The sequence below is a fragment of the Gadus morhua genome, chromosome 10 (genome assembly GCF_902167405.1).
Source record: "Gadus morhua chromosome 10, gadMor3.0, whole genome shotgun sequence".
In the NCBI taxonomy this organism is placed as follows: domain Eukaryota; kingdom Metazoa; phylum Chordata; class Actinopteri; order Gadiformes; family Gadidae; genus Gadus; species Gadus morhua.
The window spans coordinates 13,832,287-13,858,735 of record NC_044057.1 but is presented as its reverse complement, the minus strand read 5'-3'; the positions used below and the strand labels follow the sequence as shown (position 1 = coordinate 13,858,735).

Genomic DNA, 26,449 nt, shown 5'->3' with positions numbered 1-26,449 from the left:
GGATTAACCTTTTTTTTTATTTTAGTTAACGCGGTTAAGCTTAATGATTGGTTACATCAACAAAAATCGACTGAATCGACAAAAGTAGTATTTAAAGGCCCACTATGCAACTTTTTTAGCCAAAATTACATTAAGTATGCAGGTTGAGAGTTATGCTGATGGTTCTGCATCCATTTCTGGGTTGATTGGTGGGTGTGTCATTTCCCCATGTCGCCTCTCCAGTGAAAAAGCGCATATGCAACTTGATCTGTTCGGACCGACACAATCCGGATGTGACGCAGCGGAAGTATCCTCGAAAATGTAGTCAGATTGTAGTTTCGAAAATGCTTTGCGGCACAGACACACACCCAAACATGGCACCGGCTAGATATAAACAGCCAGTTGCGAGGAAATTGTTGTCCGAGGTAGGAAACCCAAACGCCGCCGTGTTTGGGTGCATGATAGAGTTTAGATCGGGTTAGATTAAATAATCTCGGATATAAATAACGATCTCATCTCATCGTCATCCGTTTATCCGGGGTCGGGTCGCGGGGGGAGCAGCTCAAGCAGGGGGCTCCAGACTTCCCTTTCCCGGGCCACATTGACCAGCTCTGACGGGGGGATCCCGAGGCGTTCCCAGGCCAGTGTTGAGATATAATCTCTCCACCTAGTCCTGGGTCTTCCCCGAGGTCTCCTCCCCAATGGACGTGCCTGAAACACCTCCAAAGGGAGGCGCCCAGTAGGCATCCTTGCCAGATGCCCGAACCACCTCAGCTGACTCCTTTCTAAGTAAAGGAGCAGCGGCTCTAATCCGAGTTCCTCACGGATTACTGAGTTTCTCACCCTATCCCGAGACGCCAGCCACACTTCTGAGAAAACTCATCTCGGCCGCTTTTACCCGCGATCTCGTCCTTTCGGTCATCACCCAACCCTCATGACCATAGGTGAGGATAGGAACGAAGATCGACCGGTAGATCGAGAGCTTTGCCTTGCGGCTCAGCTCTCTTTTCGTAACAACGGTGCGGTAAAGCGAACGCAATACCGCCCCCGCTGCTCTGATTCTCCGGCCAATCTCACGCTCCATAGTACCCTCACTCGCGAACAAGACCCCGAGGTACTTGAACTCCTTCACTTGGGCTAAGGACTCATAAATAACGATAATCGGGTTAAATAACTTCACATGGTGTGTCTGGTGTGTTTCCAGCATTCGTAGTGTTGATCAGCAGAGAAATAGTCCGCCAAGACGTTGAGGTTGCTTAGCAGCCAGAGACTCTGTCCATGCAAGTGAACGGAGCGTTCACCCTTCGTCATAACTATCAAACCAAACATCCTTCACATTCACCGAGCGAACATTCTGAAAGTAAAATGCACATTTCTCGCTAAAAATGTTTCCATAAACGCATTTAATGGCGTAACTATGTTACTATTTCCACCCAGAAAAAAGAAAGATGTCGGCCGTATGCTTCTGTGCAAGGGTCACTACTATGGTCACTACAGTAACGAATTGCTTTACGGCACAGACCCACAAACACGGAACCGGCTCGATATAAACACAAGTAACTAATTGATTGTTATATTCATCATAGATCAGCCGACTAAAAAGAGACAGAGAAACCCAATGTCGGAGGAACAGAAGAAGAGAAAAGGGAGACAGACCGACAGAGAGGCCAGACACGAGTAAACGTTGGGCAAGCTTTTCAGGAATAGCGTGAACTGAAAGAAAAAGAAGACTGCAAATCAGACGCCGACTCGGCCGTGTTGCTTTTGAAATTGAAAGTACCCTTGGGTGAACTTTGTCTGCGTAATATTCTTGATTCTGATAGTCTTTGTACACATGTGTTTGCTCAACCATTTTTTTGAGCCCTGTAAAAATTGTTTTCTCGACCGTTTTGTTGTGAGCCCTGTTTGTTTCTAGCTTGCTTGGTTGCAACCATATAAACACCTTTGTTTCCATGGGTGTTTTGCTGTTCGTCTGTCTCGTCCCCCAGATACAGACTGAATCCCCGAATCCAGGTTCTTGTTTATTTCGATTATTATGTTGGCCAAACCTCTTACACTGATTGTTCTGTTCAACCTAAGATAAAAAAATTATAACCTAGGGTATAAATTCTCCCCGTCAACTATAAAAAATGATGGATTTATGTTTATTGCAATGCAAATACACCATTTTAAAAATGTATAACCTTGCCTACACTTTATGAACATCTATTTCGGACATGGCTCCGCGCATTCGCCGGCTTCTTTGAAAACAAATGCACATGGCTCGCGTAGAAGAGCATGGGGAAGGGACGTCAACGAGTTGTTACGACAGTGTTGTGAAATATCTACTACGAAGCTTTAGGGGGCGCTGTGTAGAGAAATGTGCGTGCCAAAACCAAGAAAACAGCGAAGACATGCCCGAAGTTGCATAGTGGGCCTTTAATTGCAAAAATGATCGATTAGTAATAAAGGATTTATTGTTTTTAACACGGCATGTTATTGAATGAGCATTACCACTCTGTCTGTGTCCCGGAGAAACTATATCAAAGCACGTGCACACGCGTGCAAATATATCCACACGCAGACAGACAGAAGGACACACAAACGGTTTTGATAACATTGTTTAGAACATTTTATTTTGGGTTTTGCGTTTATTACTGATTTAGGTCATATTATGTAAGTAGGCCCTTTACAATCAAGCAAGAAAGGTTGAATATTGCGATTTAAATAGCGTTTTATAATCTGTAATAGGAATGTCGGCCCCAATAATTTTATCTTAAACAATTTAAATACTTAAAACCAGTGTCTTCCAGTGGAAATGTATGTGATATATAAAACAGTAGACTAACAGTAAAGCCAACTATAGTGGTAATAATAAAACATAAAAAAATATCAAACAAGAATTAGAGATCGTTACGCATTATGAATTTAAAAACACACTGTTTGTACAAAAGTAGGCATTAAACGTAGCATGTGTTGGAAAATAAAGATAAAAAATGTGTTGTTGTGCCACCTGGTGTGCTGGCCCATCCATATAAAGCCGGAGATGGCGCCAAAAGTGAGATTGATACCATTTCAAGACAGTGCTGATTTACATGACTGAATAAGCAGAAACATGCTATTCAGTCGGTATTGTTTCAAGTGTCATGGCTGGATTGACGTGCTGGACAATCACCTGTAAATAGATCAGGACGAAAAAAATCTTTATTTTAATGGAAGAATATGCTCAAGCCTGGAAGGTGCTAGTAGGTCTACCATATCCAAGCACAAATAAAGATGCTACTAACTACCACGTGCTTAATAGCACTTACTTCAGTTGTCAATTTCTAGGGAAATTATTACCTGGGATTGTGTTGACTTCAGAGCTCTACGTGCAGCCGTAGACAAAAAGATAAGCAGTCCAGAAACACACAAGCTACAAAGGAACAATATGGCTTCAATAACATTTTTCTGCATGACAAAAAGAAAGAAACAAAGTAAATTAGAGAAATACATCCGGTTTTCACTATCATCCACTCAATATGGTTTGTGTTAGGTTTATTGCTTGTTTTGGGCCATCACTTACCATTAAGTGGGAGGGTAATTCATGTTCGAAATAGTGAAACAAATCAGCAAAAAACTTAATATTGATGAGCGTTGAAATGGCTATTCCAATGAGTGTCACCACATACATGGCCAAACATATCGTCACCTACAAGAGAAAGTTAGTTTAAAAATAGGTCTCTCTCTCTCTCTCTCTCTCTCTCTCTCTCTCTCTCTCTCTCTCTCTCTCTCTCTCTCTCTCTCTCTCTCTCTCTCTCTCTCTCTCTCTCTCTCTCTCTCTCTCTCTCTCTCTCTCTCTCTCTCTCTCTCTCTCTCTCTCTCTCTCTCTCTCTCTCTCTCTCTCTCTCTCTCTCTCTCTCTCTCTCAAACAAGAATTAAAGTAAACATACACATTTCTTGGATGGATGACGGACACTTGAAATGGAAAGAATCCCGCAGATGAAAAACTAGAAAGAAAAGAAAGGAGACAACTGTGAACGATAACATTAACATGTAGCATGCATCGAAACATGCCGTCGTTCCAATGTTTTGAGCGATAGTTAATAGTGTGATGTAGGCCTACCACGGCTCCCTGCCCGAAGGTCATGTAGACGTAAGACGAATTGTAAATAAAAAAGAATTCAGACGCCATCAGGAGCTCCGCACAGCCAAACATCAAAACCACAATCTGGGAAGGAGGACACAAGCGCAAACGAGGGGGCGATGTTACTCAAGTTGTGATAAAACAAAGGACCCCTTTATCCAGCCAGCCGCACACAACTGAGCCCCCGCGTTTAATCCAGCGGGGATTAGATGCTAACTTCTGGGATGCCTCTGATATCGGGGTGTGGTATGATGACTGGAGGAGTGGTGACGGTTCAACATGAATTGGTTTATTCAGAGCTACAAGGTAAACGGACATGCCCTCTGCGGGCAGTTCACGGAGCATCAGTGGGACCCAAGAAAATCGATGGATTGGCAGGATGCTGAAGAGGTTACCCCTATTGGGTCTGGTTTATCTCAGAGAGTATAAAGAGACAGTTGAACGGACCGTTGAGTTCGACCTTATATGGTGTTGTTATGACCACTCTATGAGTGAGCAGTCAGCAGTCAGTCGGCCTACGGGTGTTATCTCTAATACTGTGTCAGGTCGAATGAGGTTAGCTTTAATACTTTGGGGTCCAATGAAGTTACAGAGGAGATTTATTTACATCACATTCAAAACACAAACACGAAGTCCTACCCCAAGAGTCTGCGTCTCCCTCTTGATGAACAGATGCAGAGGCTTGCTGTTCATGACCACATTGAAGCTTTCCTGCGTCTGCCCCGTCACGGTTGTCGGGATCTCGGATGTTTCCATGGCCTCTTAGGTTCGGGAGAGGAGGAAGAGGACGGAATCAAACCCGATGCGTACCCCTGTTCAGGAGTCAGGACAGACGGAATGCATCCAATTTAACCCTCTCCCTCCCCTGACCCAGACATCGCTGGAGACAAAAACAGACATTTTGGGAGTGAAAACATCTAAGGGAGGAATAACATCAAAAACAGGACACTACCGACCTTTCCTTGGTTTTGCAAGCAGTACAAACCGAGCCGATGAGCATGTGACGGTGGTGAAAGAGTTGGGGAAACTTAGATTAAAGAAAAAAAAAAAAATATTTTTAAGGAGGAGCTAGAGATGTTAAAAAAGGGAATAATTTAAGTAAACTGAGCTGCCACACCTTTGGGTATTCAGTCATTGTCAAATGTATTTATCACTCCAAATAATAATAATAAAATGATTTTTTCGAATTTGGTGGACTCCGGATCGAGGTAACCGAATCAGACAGTAGTTTGTAAGTAGTGCAAAATGTTACTCTGTCCAGGATGAAAGCAGTTAACGGACTGGCAGTGGATTCCTCTTGTATCTGCATAGACAATAACAAATAAGTTACTCATATTATCCCAAACTTCAAGTGAACCAATTGGCTAGACACTTGAGGAGATGTCTGGACTACACCGTACGATATGTTCTTCACAGTGTAATACCCATAGTTGCACACTGTTTGATTTTGGGAGAAGACATGAGTGACTGCAAAGCGGGGGTTAGAGGTAATGTTTAAGTCCTAGTTCGCCATCTAGTGTCCTAACACTTCTCCAACATCCTTACCAACAAAGACCTGATGGTTGTGTTTACCACTTCTGCCTGGGTATATTTTCTTGGCTGACCGTTTGCCTTTTGGGTCTAATGGCCCAAGAATGCAATGCTCTTAAATAATGTTTGGGGCACACATGTAATATGATGCAAAATGACCTTTAAGCTGAATACATTTCAGCAGCTTGACGTTGAATTGCCTTTTGCCCTCATCTTCTCTACCCTGCCATTCTCAATAATATTTTGGCCAGCAATTTTGACTACGGGAAAGTACTGGCATGACCGGGATTTTCAAACTAGCAATCGTTTTTGACACACTTGTTCTCAGCATCACTGTAGTCCACATTTTCTGTTTCACAGGAAGAATTGTAATGAAGTCCTTTAAGGTGATTTGGAAAAATATATTTATTGACACCATGACATCTTGTCTACACTCATATTTTAAGGCACTTATGGGTTGTACAGATAGTGGGAACATAGTTACTAGAACTTTTATTTGGCCTATATTTGGGTATAACAATGAATAAAAAACAAGGGCCGTTGCCCTTAATAAATTGATGAAAGGACCAGGAATCCCAGCACTGTGATTTGTTGAACACAAAATTCTGTAATCTATTACTTAAGAATCCTCCTCAATACATTAAGATTCAGATGAGTAAGACGTGTTTATATTCACTATAGATCAATACACATTATCATGAGAGTAAATCATTTAGTGGTCGGCATACATGCTGTACCCTAAAACCCAATAAGGCACTACCAAGATGCAAATAACGCATTGAGCCAGCCATCTCGATTAATTCAAAATGAGCGCTTTCAGTTTGCTCAGATCCAAATCGTCAGATTAACTAAACTCAGACAGGAAGAAGGTGAGGTCATAGTGTGGGGGGCGGTGTAGCCCCAGGGCCTGGCAGAGGGCGAGCAGACGCTGGCGGGCTCTCTCGGCGCAGGTGTCCCTCATCGCCACGTTACAGAAGGGCTCCTCGTACTCCCCTGCGATGAGTTCGTCGGCCGCCGCCAGCTCGTTGAGGCAGATGGCTCCTTCCTGGTGCAGGCTCCGTAGGTAGGTGAGGCTGGACGTAGTCCTCAGGGCCTGGAGGTGCTGGGACACCACGCACATCACCCCGGCAAAGTGCCCCCCCGCCGGCAGGTCTAAGGCAGAGGGCAGGCGGGGCCGCACGCCGCACGCCACCATGAAGGCCGCCAGCACGAGGTCCACGCCGTACAGCTGAAGGATCCAGTTGCGCAGGTAGAAGCCCCCCATGCGGGCGTTGATCTCGATCAGGCGCGGGCCCAGCTCCGTCATCTTCAGCTCCACATTGTACACGCCGTCGCGCAGGCCGCAGCCCAGGCAGGCGTGGTAGGCCGCCCTGATCAGCTGGCCACGCTTGTCCGGGGCCAGTCCCGAGGGCATCTGGGCCGTGGTCTCGGTGAAGGTCGGGGGTCGGGTGGGGCCGTTGTCGGACACGAAGGCCCCCTCGAGTTGGCCGTTGAATATGACGACGTCGATGTCGTGTTCGGTGCCGCCTACGTACTCCATCAGGGTCATGGCGTTCCCCCAGCCCAGCCCGATGCCCGGGTGGTCCGTCTCCTCCTTCAGGTCACCTCCGATTCGTTCAAAATGGGCGACGCTCTCGGCCAGGGATTTTACTTTCCTGACGCCGACGGCACCCGCACCGTACTCCAGCTTCATCACAGCTGGAAACCTCACGGCCCCTTTCTGAGCGGCTCCTGGTCGGCCCAGGCCTCGCGCTGCTGCCTTATTCAGGTCCGAGACGCTCTCCACGTGGAGGCAGGGCACCGCGTAGGAGCTGGGAGATGGAGAGAGCAGGGGAACGCATGGATGGAATGGATCATCAGGGGCAGGGGAGGAAGCGTGTGCCGGGAAGCGTGGGGAAGCAACCAATAAGGAATGTGTGCAAGTGCTCTCGATCGTGTCTGCGGAGCCAGTGAGGTAATCCCTCGCACCAAATTCGGCAAGGGCTCTTAAGGTTTCCCCTTCTGAGCCGTTCATTCCTGGTTTGTATCTGTCCTTCCCGTCAGCCTGGCTATCCACCTGACCAGAGGGCAGCTCTACGGACGCGGTTAGGACCCCCGCAGCCTTTGTCAGCGACAGAAGGTGCAGGTGGGTTCTGCTCTTCTCCTTGGCGATGGCCACGGCCCCTGGGAGAGGACCCCTCAGGCGGAGCTTGTCGCAGATCTGCGACGTCAGGATCACGCAGTCATCCCAGAAGCAAACGCAGCCGTCCGGGTGAAGGTCGGAGGCAATCAGCCAATCACAGATGAGCACGCAGTGTTGCTCATCTTGTTGGTGGTCGGCGATCTCCGGGACGGCGAAGAAGTGATCCACCATCTTGGATGCAAAGTGGTTGGGGTCGCCGTCGACAAGGACTATCTGGTGGATGTAAGGAAAGGAGTGCAAGGGGTCATGGGTTTGGCATGGATGTGTGTGAGTATAGTAAATGTTTGCGGTATTAAGGGGTACCCCAAGTTTCTGTTTTGGGTCCACTTTAGTTTACTATCCATGTTAACAACCTTGGCAATATCTGCCATTGTAAATCAATGGCAGATATTGATTTACAAGTCCATCGGTTTCAGTCCCTGCAGCCTGTAACATCTTGCAGACACATCTTCAGCTAGAGGACCTGATACCTACTTTACGTCATTGAATACGTAAATGGTGAGACGCAAATCAAATTGTAATTTACCTCACGAGCCAGACCTGTCACCAGCAGTATGTTCGGTTCAAGAATGTTACATGTGGATTCTGAGACCTACTGCCAAATGTTTGGTCTTTGCACTTTTTATTTTTTATTATTGTATCTTGTTGTAAAACTGATTAGCTACCATCTTGGCCTGGACTCCCTACTTTAACAGGACCTGATCAAATATAGCTTTATTAAAATAAAATGAAAAAATACCATAACATTGGGTAATGGAAGATCTAAAATAACCTTATTAATAGGGCATGGCAATAATTCAATTCCATAGTTTAAATTCTCTAAATGGTACATATATCGTCATCTGTCATATATCATATATCATGTACCATCATATCAACATATCGTGATACACAGTTATGTGTTTTTCAATCAGAAGTTATACCCATCAAATGTTCAAACTATTTTTAGGTTACCTAGGAAAACAAGTCAGATACCAAACTTAAACATTTGTGAGGAACCCTAGTTAAACCCTTAAGAAATAGGTATTTCGAATTCATAACCACATCATGCAATGTATAATAGTGTTTCATTACCATAATTATATTATAATAATGAAATAATATATAGATATATCTTTGTGTGAAATCCACTCACTTTCAGCTGGTAATGGCGGGCCGCCTCCCATATGAAGCTCTTACTGTAACCACCGGCTCCTATGACGAGAACCGTCTTCCCGCTCATCAGATAGCGCTGGGAGCGAATGAAGGGGGTGAGGAGGAGCGTCCCGCGACACGCCTCCATCTCACTGCCGCTTGGCTGGATTTCCCACTCTTGCTCTGTGTAAGAGGAGTGAAGGCAGAGGCTTGGATGGAAGCCCAGGACCACAGGTTTGATAGTGGCTCCGTCAGATGTGAAGAGCAAGTCTACACCTAAATGGAAGAAGGCCAGAGAAGGGTTGATTTTACAAACTTAAACTTAAATCTCATAGACCAAGTGACACCAAAGTTAAATACATCATGATGACAACATGCATTGACTTGGTGGTATAATTTCTCTATATGCATTCAAATGATAATTAAGATGAACACATTCATGATATGAATTGCGTACCAATCATGTCAGTCTGCGCATTGACGCCTCCTCGTTTTTCAGAGGACATGTCGGACTCTGTCTCCATGACGAGGCGGAGACAGTCCAGGGCAGTCTTGGTTGCTAAGTGACGGAGCGAGACAGCGAACATAGGGTCAGTAAAGCCGCATTCACTCAAGGTGGTCTCCAGGGACTGACACAAAGACTGATGGTGGGAGAGAGGAGAGTCCGAGGCGCCCACTCTACACACCAACTGGCGGAGAGATTAGGAAGGCAAAAAAAAGTTAAATGCTACAAACTAATAATAACCGCTGCATATGACTTTAGAGATCGGATCTTTGTGCACCTTGTAGATGAGAGGGATGTCTTGTGGGGAGCGGGTAACCACAGCACACAATCTGAAGGACAGGTCAGGGATGGGAGGCGGGCCACCTGAGACAGGAAGGAAGACCACGATGCCATTTCATGGCAATAGTACATTGAGTAGACCATTCCATCGATTTTGGTTTAATGGAGACTCAAGACTTTCCATTCATATCTGCACTACCTTAACCATGGAAAGTTCTGATTGACATTCAATTGCCGCACCCCCGTTTTGTTCTGGCACAACATGAGCTTACCCCCACTGTGATGATCCCATGTTTCCTCTGACTGATTACTGCCTGACCTTTAAAGCCCATGACCCTTCCCTTCACCCAGCCCCTTACCCGCATACTCCTCCCAGGTGCGAACCTCCAGGGTGGCCTGGGGCTTCAGGGGAGGGCAGAAGCCCTCCAGAAGGGCTGCCTCTCCAGGGAGCAGCCCCGGCAGGAGCTTGACCACGTAGGCCCACACCTCCTCCGTGATGTCCAGTGAGAGATACACCGGCTTTGAGGAGGCCGCCCAGTCCACAAACCGGCCTCCACTGCGCCTCAACACAACCTTCATGATAGGAAGGCAAAGAACCGAGTTCTGTGTTATCGAATGTATGTTGTACAACAAAAATATTGAATCATCAGAGCGCAGGGCTGACATTGAACCCACCTTGTCGGCATGCCTCACAGCTTTGGATTCCAGGAAGGAGAAAACCTTATTTCTGATCAAGTCGAGGTTGCTTTTCAGCGTTTTTCCGAGGAGGACCAGTTCTACGGCTCCCACGACGCCTTCCTCCAAGGGCGTGTCTGCTGAGGGGTTCAGAAGTGCCAGGGTGGGGGGTGTGTTGAGGCTAGCTTTCTGCAGCAGAACCCTGGATGTCAGGACATCACCCCAAAACCTCCCCAGCGGTCCAGAACTCCCTATCGGGCAGTCTGTCTCAAAGGTGACTTCCTCATTCGAATAAGGGTCACATGACAGGAAGTAGGTGACCTTTCGAGGAGGGCTGAAGTTTGAGATGAAGGTGCGGCCCCCGAGGTCAAAGGTGACAGCCTTGTGCACCAGGAGGGAGGAAGAGGAGGAGCGTGACAGCCATGATGGCGAGAGACAGAGCAGAGCATCTCCTGGAAAACAAAATAAAATAAAGATGGATTAGGAAGCAGATAAGGAAAGGGTGAGAACGAAAGAGACAACTTCCTGAAAGGTGTTTCGGTGTTGACTTTAGCACTATGCGTCACTGGAGCTACAGTACACACCTTCACATAAAAACATTTAATGGATGGAAAATACACTTAACACATTTGCCTTGATTGGCATTACCCCCCACAATCTCCCACTGTTGACTGTTAACATCGGCAGCACATTATTTACACATAAACAGTCCAAATCAAACCTCAACAATGCAATTTGTATGATATACAAACAAAAGGCTGCAGATGTAGGTATTCAGCAGGTTTTTTTTACCTTGGGTGCGCTGGCCTGCCTCCAGCAGCATGGAGAGGTATGGCAGAGGGGATCCCAGAACACACAGGCACTGATCCGAGTGCTCCACACCTGGACAGTAGACACCATGAAAAACATGTCTGTTAACGGTTCAATGAGTTCATCATCTCAATATATGGTTGTAAGGGTAGCAGAGGATGCAGGGTCGATTCATTCATATGTGACATGAGCAGCTGTCTCGCACCGGTGTCAGTAAGGGTGTGGTTTACACTAACAACCCATTGACTTGATGCTTGATAGCACCTCAGTGTAGCATTGATTACATATCTACTATGCAGCAATGCGGTCAGAAATGTGGTTCTACCCTACCCGGTAGTAGGTCCTGTGTTTCAGGTAGATTGAGTTCCCTGAGGGCCTGCTGCAAGAGCTGGTTCAGCTTCTGCTCCAGGCCATATGTTGGTGGGTTGAAATGCCTGCTTTGGAGAGAGGGGGGGGCGTCAGGTGGTGGAACAGCCATCCTGGAGAGGGAGCTGAGAGAGAGCTGAAGTGGGTGTGAGGGGTGAGAGTGAGAGAGCTATTGAGGGGGAAAGTTAGAGAGAGAGAGAGAGAGAGAGAGAGAGAGAGAGAGAGAGAGAGAGAGAGAGAGAGAGAGAGAGAGAGAGAGAGAGAGAGAGAGAGAGAGAGAGAGAGAGAGAGAGAGAGAGAGAGAGAGAGAGAGAGAGAGAGAGAGAGAGAGACACACAGACAGAGAGAGAGACAGACAGACAGACAGAGAGATTATTCTAGGAAAATGTGCCAGCTGTCTCTGAATGCAAACAAGTGTATTTGTCATTTAAACTTCAAAGCATAAGTTATCCATTCACAAGGTTTGAAAGGAAGTTAAAATTAAAAGGATATTATAAAATGGCACACTCAAGGCATAGCATTGCTAGCCTATTAGAACATAGCAGATTTAAACAAAAGAGAAACATGTTAAAATGTCATGAGGTTATGAATAGCTCTTACATTTGCAGACTACTTATTTTATAGGGATGTTCACATTTCACGATTCCGTTCTAACTATATTCAGCACTACAGAATTACTTTAATTGATACACTGGAATAATGTCTAATAATCCCATTTGATTACATATCGACAGTTGTTTATTCAAATAATGAATAATATTTGAAACGCTCCCTATTATATAAAACGCTTTAAGGAAAAAAAAACAACATTGTGGGAGGCCAATAGAAATGTATTTCTTGGGGGTCCAAAAGAATAAACCACATTTGTTGTGTGCAGGATATGCTTTCTATAAATAGTAATTGGACCATACTTTGACCCCTTCCCTTTAAGTATGGATGACATAATCGGATTTAGACCTGGCCAAGTTTGACCTTTAACTTTAAACCAGACTATAAATCATGTTTTATATAAACCACTAGACTTGCATGCACAAATAAGACAAATATGCAGCAAATATCATAGTGCAAAACGAGTCAATGCTTATTTATTTTTCAATGATACATTAATCATCACTTAATAATTATTAGAAATTATTTTGCAAACGAAATTGTAAATGGTAGGCAATGATATACAAAAAGAATAACGCCAAACGATTCGCTTACAACAAAAAATACAGCTCCCGAAATATTAATTATAAGAAATATCAAGTTACATGGTTAAATTGGGCTCACCATGGTGACGGTTAGGGTGCCGATCTGTGAATGCGGCTGGTTCAATACCTGCTCCAATATAACATGGAAGAAGTCACGTTGAGGCGAGCGAGCCACAAGAGAGCAACAATCCACGGTTAGAGAGGACTCTGTATTGTAACGTTATCCCGGTATACCGCAACACAATTTCCGGTCTATTTCTTGCGCTGAGCTGTGTACACCGGTTTACAGTCACCCGAACGAGTAGCAGAATAAATCTTTAAGGATAGCAAATACATAAGGTTAAAAAGTAAAATAGATTAGATATTGAGTTTTTACGAAACTTTGCTTTAACAATACACGAAGCATTTAACGGAAACGATATCCCTCTATTGAAAGTCCCTCCCTCTCTAGACGCGATCCCATATCAATCAAAGTCCCGCCCAAGTGAACGCTTAGCATATCCAAGCAGTCAGGTGGAACATAGACAAACTCTGATAATAACTACCTCTCATAGTGGAGTATGTTATACCCGTGTACACGTGGGTTTCCACCCGCACTAAAATACATATTTTCTCGCTGCTCGGTTACTCCTGCCGGTGCCCATTACATTTGGCATCTGGGCAATAGACCTGGAGTTGGTCTCCGGGCGTGCCGCAGCACTGTGCAGTAGCGCAGAGATCGTTTATTGGACTGTGGCATGTGCCAACGCGACCACTGATATACCATGGCACATGACATTCTGGAACGGCACTTGCCGTTCAGGTGGAACGGCATAGCGTTCAGGTATGGCAAGCCAACCCCGACAGAAAACGACCTCATTCAGTCACGTACCCAGAGGCGGTCCTGGCTGGATTTACGCCCTGGGCGAACCATCCCTTGCAATAAATACAGTATATAAACACCAATGTAAATTGCACAAGGATTCCACAGGATCTAATAACCATGCTTGAAAAATCCCTGAAGAAAGCTAAAAAAAACAACAACAAATAAAACTACTCTGTGGAGCATTAAAAAAAGATTCGTGCAGTAAACTATATTGTATTTTACATACGAGTTTTGTTTTGCATCATCCTAATACCATCTCTGAATAGTTCCAGTTATGATAACACACCAGTTTTGTTCATAGAGAAACAGCAGATAATTAACATAATCTGAATTCAGTGCTCAGACTGTAGCAAATTTTTCACCCTGGGTTTTTCACCCTGTTTACGACTGGCATTGACATTACCAACAGGTGTGAAGTGCAATCTAATAGGCTACTTGACTGGGATGATACATCGATTTACAACAAGTTGAATGACACCTCTGTCGTGGTCTGAGGGGGTCTGTATCTCTTTCTCTGGCACTAAGCAACTTTGAGGAGCATGGTAGGAACCCGGCTCTCACTTAAGTTTCTTTGTGTTGCAAACACAAACTAGACTAGGTTGCCTATGGGTAAAATAAGTTGCATGACATGATGCCTCAATTCTAATAGTTAGCAAAACTAAAAACCAAATTCAGCGACACAGTTGTCTTCTGTGGCTAATAGCAACATATTAGCAAGAGGCTAATAAATAGCCTATAGCCTGTCCCTCACGTCACACTAGAAATCTGCAAACCTTTATCTTTTGCCCGTTTCTCCTCTTCTTCTTTTCTTCTTTTTCTGAACTGGGCACCTGATGGCTTCTTTGGTCTTTTACCTTTATCCATGATGAAGATGAAGACTCGACATCATTAACTTATGCATGACCTTTTGCCAACACCGTCCGTTCGCCCGTCAATCAACCGGAGTCACGTGACATCACGTAAATAAATTCACGGAGATTGACATATATATATATATTTTTTTTTTTACATTTTTCACATAACCCAATTAATTACATGTAGGTATATGGGTCTATGTTAATTTTAGGAATGAAATACAATTTATTTGGCAGCAGTTTGTGTTGTGTGGTGGCCTAGGATCAGTCTATCCCCCGCCCCCCTCCCTCTTGCCGACCTCTGCAGTCGCAAGTTGATCCCCCGCCGCCCCCCTCCCTCTTATGGAGTCAGAACAGTCTCATTATTAATGAATGCACAGAGAAGGATTCACAAATGTATTTTGTGATTTATACATAAATTACTCTCTTCTCACAAATACATTTCAATGCACACACAAATGGATATCGGCATGTATAAATGTAAAATAAATCCATAAACAAAAATAAGTTTCACAAACATATTTCTGATCCACACATAAATATGTCTTGTTTTAAATAAAGGTAATATAAATCCATAAATATATTAATTTAAAAAAGATTTGCAATTTTCATCAAAAATGTATTTGGATGTTGTTACATTTATGTACAAACTGTTAAACTTGAATTTACAAGACGCTTTTCATTTGTGAGCTTGTTTGCATTTGTGTGTGAAACTGTCTGCATTTATGTGTGGATTTTTGAGACTCTCCTGACGTCGCTAGATTCACAAATGCATTTTTTTCAACAAGGAACTCTCTGTAGCCAATCAGATGCCTCCCTCGTTTTCAACCAATCACATGGCTGCAGTTCCGACCTCTGAGTCCAGCCTCCAAGCCTCCCGGTTCTCTGTCAAATGTCTACTCTATCGGAAAGAACATGGTTTTTTGAATGATCGTACATAACAATCTCTAGGTGGTGAAGAAGTGAATGCTGCGTCACGACACTTTTTCCATCTAATTTCGACTGGGTTTTGGGATTATCGGTGCCGTTAAAGTAGTAAACGGCACCGACGTAAAAACCCAGTCACAGCAGTCATGTGGTTGACTGAAAACGAGGGAGGCATCTGATTGGCTACAGAGACTTCCTTGTTGAAAAAAATGCATTTGTGAATCTAGCGACGTCAGGAGAGTCTCAAAAATCCACACATAAATACAGACCAGTTCCCACACAAATGCAAGTAAGTTCACAAATGAAAAACGTCTTGTAAATACAAGTTTAACAGTTTGTATATAAATGTTACAACATTCAAATACATTGTGATGAAAATTGCAAATATTTTTTTAATTCATATATTTATGGATTTATATTACATTTATTTAAAACAAGGTACATTTGTGTGTGGATTAGAAATGTGTTTGTGAAACTTATTTTTGTTTATGGATTTATTTTACATTTATACATACCGATATCCATTTATGTGTGCATTGAAATGTATTTGTGGGAAGAGAGTAATTTATATATAAATCACAAAATACATTTGTGAATCCTTCTCTGTGCATTCATTATTAATGAGACTGTTCTGACCCCATACCCTCTTGCCTCTTCTGACACACACACATAACCTGTATGACTCTGACTCTCAGCAGCAAGTTGACGTGAGGGCGCCCAAGCGCCCACTCCACCAACTTTGACATGGAAATGAGCGGCGGTAGTATAGAGATATGGCGACAGTTTTTTTATTTATTTTTTTTTATTTTTTTTTATTTTTTTTTTGGAGGGCGCTCGCTCGTGCGCCCTCACATAGATTGCGCCCTGGGCGGTCGCCCACATTGCCCATAGCAAAAACCGGCCCTGCACGTACCACCTTCATTACGCGGTTAAAAACGCCGAAAAAAATGTATATAGGCTAAAGGCGGCTGCATGCTTCAGCGTTGGTGTTACGTTGTTGCGCAAAATTTACTCAAAGCAATTCATGCTCCCTTTTAGGTTGCGTGTGTTGCCAAGCAATTTTCCGCCAGAACAGTAGGTGGAGTAATATGTGGAGTAAAGTTTTTCGTTGAAGACGACCTCGAGAATGACGTCTTTGTCTGTGGGAGTCGTTGGTTTGTTTATGTGCCAGATCGTGTTCTCCCCATACACAGTGAATGATGGCAACAGACAGAGGAACAGGGGTGATGAAGTTGTTGATCATTGGGGTTGTATAAATGTGCATATCTACATTTTAAAACGACATAATGTCTTGGCAGCAAAGTTAACTTCACTTCACGTTAACGCTTTTGTATATGAGCCTGCCGGGTCGTCCTTGCCTTATGGCTTTTAAAAATGGCGGTATGAAAACAGGAAATGTGATACTCCAGACAGGAAGTAGTAACCAGACCAGCAGACCAATCACAGCCTTGCAGGCTGCACGGCTCGCGTAAAAGCTTACGTAAAAAATGACGCAAGTCTAGAAAAATCGCCCGACGCACGCAAGACGTGAGAAGTCGCGCAAGGGGTGCGCAAGGGCGCGCAAGGGCCTCTTGCGCTTGCGCTTACGCTTACGTAACTGAGCATAAATCGGCCTTAAGTGGCGTTTTTTACGTCGTCTTGTATGGCAAGCCATCCCCGCCAGAAAACGGCATCATTTAGACGCGTATCACCTTCATTACGCCGTAAAAAACGCCGTCAAATGTAGAAAAACGCCGTATTTTACGCCGTCATGCGCAAAAAAACACCGCTTTTTACGCCGCAATTAAGCCTTTCAAGAGCGCGCGTAAAAAGCGCAGTTTTGAACATCAAACCGCCCGTAAAATACGGCGCTTTTGTGCACATCACAACGGCGTAAAATACGGCGTTTCTCTAGTATGCTAATAATCTCCGCCCTTCTTTTCTCTCAGCCAATGCATTTGAAGTGTTTACGCCCAATCGCTGACCAAGACAAGCAGACCAAATCAGTTCAGCACAGATCTCCTCTCATTTGGCGTTAGTTGTAGCGTCATATAGATATATATATTAGTAAATGCAGTTCAAACATTGTGATAACCGTGGTCCAATCGAGAGATGCTTGCTCTGTAGGCAAAAGGTTGTCGGATCGAATCCATTTATTGTCCAATTTGTGCTTTTGTCAGATGGTCACGCTTTTACGATCGCAATGCTTTTTAGTCCGCAAGCCTGACCTCCTGTGTTATAAGTTCCAAATTCAGTGCCTTTTTAGTCAGCCAGCCAGATCATCTAGGTGTCTTGTTACATGCTTTATAAGTTAATTACATTAACTTATCGTTATCGTTACATCCTCTCTTGTTCAATCGATATAAATACACAGTGGAAAGGAGTGAGAGGGAGCCATAGAGATATGATGAATTTGGGAGCCAAGTAGCCTAACTGATAGGCTTAAGAGGCCCATCAGCCCATCATTGTTTCAAAACTTCGTAAAAGTTTTCCCAAAACTCCTCTTTACATGAACGCGCGTGCACTGCTCTAACAACGTTCAGAGGCTTGTAACAGTCTACTGAGTCTGACACGGTGCTCAATGGGCTCTGTATGAGGGGGAGACGCAGGAATGTTGTTGGATTCAACTATTTGTGCATGGAAGCAAAAAAATATCTCCCCATCAAGGCCAACAGTAGCCTGGCTCCGCCCGCCTAAGTACTTCCGCTCAATTTGAATTTCCCTTCAGTACTAGGTCTGGACCTGCTGTATGTAATTTGGTTTTCTGGTGCCGCCACAGCGGCCCCCAATCAGCGAACAGAGGGCGTGTCTGAGAACAATGACGATAAAGTCGTACGCCAGTTTGAGTTGTTGTTGTAGGTCGGTAGTTGATTTACAATGTGCAATTTTTCCCTGATAAATTAAATTCGACGAACAAAACCTGCAGCTGTCGTTGACGGACATTTTCGTGCAGACGCGCAAGGTGTTTGGTTTGTGTACAACCTGCGCGTGATTCCCGGCGCATGACATACGTCACAACCAAACGTTAGCGATTGGTTATGGCAGATCCAGAGTGGCACTGGGCAGATCCAATCATTTTAAACTTCAACAGACACCCGCCTTCAAGTGAGTTAACGTTTGTCAATTGATTAGGTCCAGACTCTCAGTACAAATGAAATGAAATGAAGTGAAGTACGAGAGTCTGGTAGAACCAGGCTAGGGCAACAGCAGAGTAGCCTACGAAAATAATAGACTAATATGAATGCTTCAAATGTTAAAATATTAAAACCCGATTGATTAGGCCTATAGGCCGACATATGCTATATCAGTCCTAATCCTGAACGCACCGTGCGTACATTTTTCACGGCATTTTCCCCCAGACAGACAGACACTTTATTTACCCCAAACTAACTTTCATAATCCAGCAGGTTACACAATACAAATAACTCTTTCACAAATACAGACAGCCTATAGGCCTACAGTAGGCTAATACAGCGCTCACCTCAGCAAAAGGTAAAATGTAAAAAGAAGATATAAGCTACATTTAAAATACAGATGCTGTAGCCATAAAAATACAGATGCCACATAAAATATGAAAATAGGATACAATGTATAAATATGCAAAACTAGGATATAACTAGGCTATAATGAGAATACTTGGTTACAGCTGTGCAATGACTATCCTCCTAAATTAAATTAGTTAGATGGAACGATTTTTGTCTATGGAATGATCCTGTCACTTTACTGCCACACACAAGCGTGTCTGTCCGTCCACACCAGAAGCGAATTGAGCGACCAAATCGCCGGAAGTCATTCACTTTCTATGGGCAAGAGCGACCAAAGCGACCAAAGCGACCAACGCTACCAGCGGCCAAAGTTGAGCGACCAGAGCGTCAAAAAGAAGTTGAAAACTTTTTAACTTTATGCAAATTACTATTATTCGCTTCAGCGGCCAAACACTGACAGCCAATAGGAATGTAGACGCGCTTCGCTTGCGTGGATCCCAGGGAACATCGGCAGAAACTTTGGTTCCTACCTACCTTTATTCACTCACTGAACAAAATGTCGGCTGAAGTATTAATCGCGGCTGTAACTGGGCACCCGGTGTTGTACGAACCCACCCCTTTTCAGTTCAAAGATCGAAACGCCGTAGTGGTTTGGATATCAAGTGATGGTAAGCGGGAGTATTTATAGGCTACATCTAGAACGTTCGTATTTAAGCGGGAATCATTTTAATTTGCTCTCCATGCCACCAATCTAACCAACCAATCGCGTGTAGCATGCTTTAAACAAAACCAAAAAAGTTTTTGAAATCGTCACATAAACAAACTAATCGACAAGACGAGGGATAAATGACAAGGGATTTATCTAGTCTAGATAGATAGAAAGCCTAGTCAAGTCTTTATTAATACCAAACGACACAAATCGTCGGGAATCCATTTAGGTGGTTCGGACCACACAGGACAGTAGCCTACAAGACCACACAGAACAAGTCTGACTGGACATACACACAATACATCACATTAAAACTAGACACGCGTTGATAGATAGATAGACAGAAAAGCCTAGATAGATCGATATGTTCCATTATTTGCCTTGCGGAGCCAACCAGTCCTGTGCGCGTATGCAAATTAGCCATGTGCGCGAATGTCTATTTGTTTTGAATGCGACGAATGAGTGCAGATCATGATTTGCAGATCCAGATCAGTGAAACATATTTTAACTACTACAGCACGCAGGGTTTTTTGTTCTCGGTTGTAATTAGCCTACATTTTAGGATTTTTTTTGTATTGGGGGGAATCACTGTCCTACTTGTTGTCCAAGCACTTTATCGAACAAGCAAAACCGTCTCGGCAATATGGCCAAGGTGTATGGGAGAGTTCACTATGTGATATGGCTGTCTGTAGGGCCTACTAAACGCATACGGCTCCTTTAAATGCGTCTGCATAATTGAATTGTACGTCATAAGCGACTTGAGCGACCAAAGCGAACAGAAAAATTCGCAGCGAAACTTTGTGAGTGACGCTTTGGTCGCTCCTGGTGTGGACGTACAGTGTGGCAGTAAAGTGATGAGGTAGGAGAATCCGTGTATGGTTCGTTCTTTGAATATTCCGATTTAAAGCAAAATCAGAACAAACAATTAACAGGATTGTTTTTTGTTTTTTCTGATTTGGTTTTGAAACTGAAAAAGGGCAAAAGGAATAAACAAATAAACGGCATTTGATTTTGTGTTTGGGTGTTTTGTGTGTTGGTTTTTAAAACCCGAAACAGAAAAACAAATAGGGCCTACAAAAATAGATACATTTATAGTTATAGGCTACACCAGAAGGCAGAACGCAGCGAAGAAAAAGGAGCCGACCACCTAAACCAGCAATAGACTGTCTAATTATATTTAGCCTTAGTTATGGCCGCACTTGAACCTTATGGTGATTTTATTCGTGAACTATTTGACACTGGAAAGACACACGACGCGATCAGTACCGCTCTAAAGCAATCTGGTGCCCCGAAGTGCTCCGTTATGAAGGTGAGGAGGTTCTGTGTGGAGCACAACCTTCGAAGAAGAAATCTAGTTTCCGATTTAGTTTCAGATCGTCCACTCGCAGACTAAGTAGCCGGCTCCCATGGGAAACAATAAAGCTGGCCATTGTAGAATGCGAGAGACTCGATGGAACGTTTGAAACGTCTTTATATGTATTATTATTATTTATTTTTTAAACAACTTCTTGCCTACAGAGCAAGCGTCTCTATCGATTGGGCCACGGTGACCACACTGTTGGAACTGGATTTACTGATATATATCTATATGACGCTTCAACTAACAACAAATCAGAGGAGAACTCCTCAAAGCAGATCTGTGCTAAACTGATTTGGTCTGCTTGTCTTGTTCAGCGATTGGGCGCAAACACTTCAAATGCATTGGCTGAGAGAAAAGAAGGGCAGAGATTATTAGCATACTAGAGAGACGCCGTATTTTACGCCGTTGAGATGTGCACAAACGCAGCGTATTTTACGCGCGGTTTGATGTCCAAAACGGCGCTTTTTACGCACGCTCTTGAAAGGCAATTGCGGCGTAAAAAGCGGCGTTTTTTTGCGCATGACGGCGTAAAATACGGCGCGTTTTTCTACATTTTACGGCGTTTTTTACGGCGTAATGATGGTGATACCCATCTAAATTATGCAGTTTTCTGGCGGGGATGGCTTGCCATAATGAAGAGCATCAATCTCTCCCCAATCAGCGAGATTGGGGGACACCTGGCCGGAGGCAGAGGAGCCATTTTAAAAGGAGCATGAGGACTGACCCTTGGGCCGTTTCTCAATTCGCGTACTTGTGCGTGCTCCTGTGCTCGTGGACTCGTGAAACGTCATCAGTCGTTGCCCGAGCACTGTTCCAATTCGAAGCACGCATCAAGCGAGTACTGTCGTAAAACCCGGAAGTGTTCTTGATGCGTGCTCGATCTCGCCGTTTCACCGAGCATGCATCGGAGGTGGCTCGTGTGTGCTGGCAATCGCTATAAATCCCAGGATGCATTTCGCACTCGCAGCAGTACGATGGCAGACAATATGGAGAAGACGCACAACTGTAGCTTAAGTTACTCTTAACTTATATATATATTTATATAATATAATAATAATAATATATAAATATATATATATAAAGCCGTGTGTGTATAGCTCATACACATGACAGGACACGCATATCTTTTCAATTTTTATTCATTCAGAATATTTACATACTATTTGAAAATGAAAGAGGCTGGGATTTTGTTTTATATCATTTGTTTTTTCTATTGTTCAGTAGTATATGCCTAAATGAGGCCGTAGCACAGTTAACGGACGAGCAGAGGTGGTGACGTCATCGAGTCCGCTGCTGTTCCAATTGCAGGTACGTACTCGCGTGCTCGCAAGTCTGTGCTTGAAGTACGGACTTGCCAAGTACGTGATTGCAAGTCATCGAGTCCGTAGTACGCGTGCTAGGAATTGAGAAACGGCCTTGGAGGGCGGAAGCGAGGAAGAAGGAAGCTCTCTGGTCCGCGAGCGACTAGAGGCCCACGGAGGCCCTAGAGACCGCAATTACATTTTATGATTTAAGTTGTATGCAATAAATGCCGAATGCGGCTTAACCCTCGCTCAAGGTGTGATTTGTATGTGGAACCTATGGAGTTAGAATCATGCCAAAACCCCGCACAAACGCAAAACGTGTTTTGCTCACGCACAACGATTCACACACACACACACACACACACACACACACACACACACACACACACACACACACACACACACACACACACACACACACACACACACACACACACACACACACACAAAACGTGTTTTACTCACGCACAATGATTCACACACACGCTCAGTGTGGTTTGCAAATACAAAACATCATCAAACTAATGCATTTTGCTTCAGAAACAAATAGGCCTACAGTATGTTTTACACATAGCCTAGTACAAACTAAAATCTTTCAAGTACAAACTAAAATCTTTCAAGTACAAAAAAAAATCCTTCAAGTACACAAAACAATTCTACAAGTACGGAACACTGAAAGCTGCACGACAAATTGTCCGCCTTGCTGATCCACGCGCAAATGCCTTCCGGTCCACGCGCAGTTTTCAGTGTTCCGTACTTGTAGAATTGTTTTGTGTACTTGAAGGATTTTTTTTTGTACTCGAAAGATTTTAGTTTGTACTATGTGTAAAACATACTGTGTTTGTTTTTGAAGCAAAATGCATTCGTTTGTGAAAGATGTTTTGTATTTGCAAACCACACACGTGTGTGAATCATTGTGCGTGAGTAAAACACGTTTTGTGTGTGTGTGAATCGTTGTGCGTGAGCAAAACACGTTAAGCGTGTGTGCGGGGTTTTGGCATGATTCTAACTCCATAGGAACCCGGCGACATCGAGGACCGGGTTACCACAATTAGTAAAACCGAATTAATTAGTGCAGCACCGTGGACCAATCGATAGAGACGCTTGCTCTGTAGGCCAGATATTGTCTGATCGAAATCATCTATTGTCAGATTTGTGCTTTTGTCAGATGGTCACGCTTTTATGATCGCAATGCCTTTTAGTCAGCAAGCCAGACCTCCTGTGTTATAAGTTCCAAATTCAGTGCCTTTTCAGTCAGCCAGCCAGATCCTCTCAGTGTCTTGTTACACGCTTTATAAGTTAATTATATTTCAATTATTATAGCCATGGATACTTTTTTTTTGGGGAGTTATCGTTACATCCTCTCTTGTTCAATCGATATAAGTACACAGTGGAAAGGAGTGAGAGGGAGCCATAGAGAGAGACACTGATGAACTATGGGGCCAAGTAGCCTAACTGATAGGCTTAAGAGGCCCATCAGCCCATCATTCTTTCAAACCTTCGTAAAAAAATCCAGTTTTTCCCAAAACTCCTTAACATGAACGCGCGTGCAGTGCTCTAACAACGTTCATAGGCTTTGTTACGTATTTTAAGAATCTAAGCTACCCACACATAGACCCAATGAAGCAGGACCAAACATATAAGCCGTAAATACTATACATAGCCACAAGGGGAGCAAGACCTTATTGAAGGCTGCTCTACCACAGAAGGCATCACCTGAAGAAGCCGAAGCCACCACGCCCACTAGGCCACGCCCACTTGACGGTCTCTACCTGTGCACACTAGGTGGAGAGCGTGAGAGATTTTCAGCGACACCCGCGAGGGGCCATGGGCCTTAAGGCCGATATATGCTCTGTTTTAGACGTAACGCGTAAGCACGTAAGATACATAACCCCCCCTTGCGCGGTAAAATATCCCCCCTTACGTGCTTAAGTGCGTCGCCCAAAATTCCTGACTATGCGACTAAAACACTACGGCCCTACGCAGCTCGCAAAGACTGTGATTGGCCAGCTAACCACATCCTTTCAGGAGTCTCACATTTCCGGTTTTACAGCATAATAGCGCCATTTTTAAAAGGCCGTGACAGAAGCGAATGAAGTATTTTGAAGAAGGAGGAGAAGAAAACACAAGAACGAATTATGATAATTATAAATATAAACAAGCCGGCGATTTCCACTTCCACACCCACAGATTCGTTCGTTGCTCCCCCTACTGTTCTGGCGGAGAATCCCCTTGCAACACGCGCAATCCTTAAGGAACCTTAAAGGAACCGTAAATCAAAACTTGTCTAAAACAAGTCCCTTGTGTAAATTACGTGCTTACGTCTCTGCGTCTAAAACGACCCTAAATCGGCCTTTAGCCCATGGCCCGTAGTAGCCAGAGTTATTATCTCTCACACGTGTTCGACACGATTCCTAGACTTTCGTTCCATAGCCAGTTACCATACCGAAACATGCCTACTTTAACAATAAAGTCAGTTAAAAGCAATCCCGGAATTGAACCCTTTCCTTGAAGAACTACTCAGCAGCTTGTAACTTTCTACTGACTAGTGTTGGCTCGGCCGTTCGCGAACCGGTTCGAATGAAGGAATGAACACGTCTTTAGGACGAACAAAACAAACCGGTTCGTGTCTCTCGTTCGTCTCGTTCACCATTCGATTCACCGGAAACTTGACTGAACGAGTTTCCGGTAGCAGTAACTCCACTGAGTCTGACCGACTCAGCTGAGAACCGTCCAATAGCGGGCATTCCATGATGCGATTCACCGCTACCGGAAACTAGGCTGATTCGCGAACGACTCCTCTCAGTTCATTCGAGTTCCCGTTGAATCGATTCACCGGAAACTTGAATGAGCTGAGAGGATTCGTTCGCGAATCGTTTGTTCGTTCAGCCTGGTTTCCGGTAACGGTAAATCGCATCATGGAATGCACGCCATTGCACGGTTCTCAGCTGAGTCAGTCAGACTCAGTGGAGTGAGTGCTACCGGAAACTTGACTGAAAAAATAGTTCCTCAGTAAATCATTGCTCCAAGTTTATTTTTAATAATCTGATTGTCACATTAACTATCTATAGTTTCTGTAGGCTTTCCGACTATATTTGGTCTGTTGATATCAAATTGATGGTGGTGATTCTAGTTGAGTTCAACCCTCATAGGGTGTTCGTGTTTTTGTTACACAGGAGGTGCTGCTGGGTCTGGTGGACCCATTGCCTTTTAATTCAACATAATCAAGCTTTTTTTTTAAAATACTCACCAGATGGTTACCTCATCCCAATTGCAAGTAATATAAACAACACATATGTTAAATTTGTTCACTTTACCTTTGCTAAATCACATTTATGAATAGAGGTGCCACTCGTTTTTGTTTCTTTTTGTATTAAAATGCAACAAAATAAGGAAATGCCTCATAAAACAGGCATAACTGGGAAATAATCAACATCATTAGAAATTGAAACATACTCAATAACATCTGTCTGACAACACATTAAATTCTTTGAATACGGCCATTATACGTATATCAGACTATACCACACATGAGGGGCAGAGTCTCACTGTGTGTGTATTGCATATGTATTTTTTGCACTGGTTGCATGTATATTGTGTTTTTCTGTCCATCATGGGTCCACACACTTCACAGCGTTTCTTTTTGGCTGACGGGCTGGTCCTACATCTGGCTGCTTGCGGGTTGTTCCTGGGGCTGGCTGCTTGCGGGTTGTTCCTGGGGCTGGCTGCTTGCGGGTTGTTCCTGGGGCTGGCTGCTTGCGGGTTGTTCCTGGGGCTGGCTGCTTGCGGGTTGTTCCTGGGGCTGGCTGCTCGCGGGTTGGTCCTGGGGCTGGCTGCTCGCGGATTGGTCCTGGGGCTGGCTGCTTGCGGGTTGGTCCTGGGGCTGGCTGCTGGCGGGTTGGTCCTGGGGTTGGCTGCTCGCGGGCTGGTCCTGGCTGCTCACGGGATGGTCCTGGGGCTGGCTGCTTGCGGGCTGGTCCTGCCTGCTCACGGGATGGTCCTGGGGCTTGCTGCTCGCAGGCTTGTCCTGGCTGCTGAAGGGCTAGTCCTGAGGCTCTTTTACGTTTCGGAGCTGGCTGATGCTCATCCTCCTCTTCAAACTCGGTGTCAGACTCTGAAATGTTATCCTCACTTTCCGAAACTATTTCCTCTGCATCGCCATCAAAACCCTCTGTCTCTTCAAATATCAACTGTAAGGCAGTCTGAAC

General features: G+C 44.3%; 1 protein-coding gene and 1 long non-coding RNA gene across 5 annotated transcripts; both read right to left on the bottom strand.

The window, feature by feature from the left end:
• Positions 1-2,566: 2,566 nt before the first annotated feature.
• Positions 2,567-5,175, bottom strand: LOC115552014 (uncharacterized). Of its 3 annotated transcripts, none has more exons than XR_003978269.1 (7): positions 5,041-5,175; positions 4,724-4,964; positions 4,064-4,168; positions 3,891-3,947; positions 3,524-3,649; positions 3,301-3,408; positions 2,567-3,133 (listed from the first exon to the last, which is right to left on the bottom strand). It is a non-coding gene; the product is annotated as an uncharacterized LOC115552014 (long non-coding RNA). The 3 variants fall into 3 exon arrangements; XR_003978270.1 differs by having other exon boundaries at positions 4,724-4,896; positions 5,041-5,173; XR_003978271.1 differs by having other exon boundaries at positions 4,724-4,845; positions 5,041-5,171.
• An 826-nt stretch (positions 5,176-6,001) lies between these two features.
• On the bottom strand, positions 6,002-14,535 carry LOC115552012 (carnosine synthase 1). 2 transcript variants are annotated; one of them, XM_030367685.1, is made up of 9 exons: positions 12,838-14,535; positions 11,530-11,734; positions 11,182-11,271; positions 10,390-10,841; positions 10,074-10,287; positions 9,713-9,798; positions 9,388-9,619; positions 8,932-9,206; positions 6,002-8,009 (listed from the first exon to the last, which is right to left on the bottom strand). In XM_030367685.1, the coding sequence occupies exons 1-9, from the start codon at positions 12,838-12,840 to the stop codon at positions 6,459-6,461; spliced, it is 3,108 nt and encodes a 1,035-aa protein (XP_030223545.1). In that variant the 5' UTR covers positions 12,841-14,535; the 3' UTR covers positions 6,002-6,458. The 2 variants fall into 2 exon arrangements, with proteins under 2 accessions (XP_030223545.1, XP_030223547.1); XM_030367687.1 differs by having other exon boundaries at positions 6,459-8,009; positions 14,397-14,535.
• Positions 14,536-26,449: the final 11,914 nt, after the last annotated feature.

Excerpts from the sequence above, each read along its gene's own strand:
- LOC115552012 (XM_030367685.1), bottom strand. Across the intron at positions 9,620-9,712 it reads ACATCCCTCTCATCTACAAG|TTGGTGTGTAGAGTGGGCGC; the intron begins GTGCACAAAGAT and ends TCTCTCCGCCAG. Across the intron at positions 9,207-9,387 it reads TGCGCAGACTGACATGATTG|GTGTAGACTTGCTCTTCACA; the intron begins GTACGCAATTCA and ends TCTTCCATTTAG.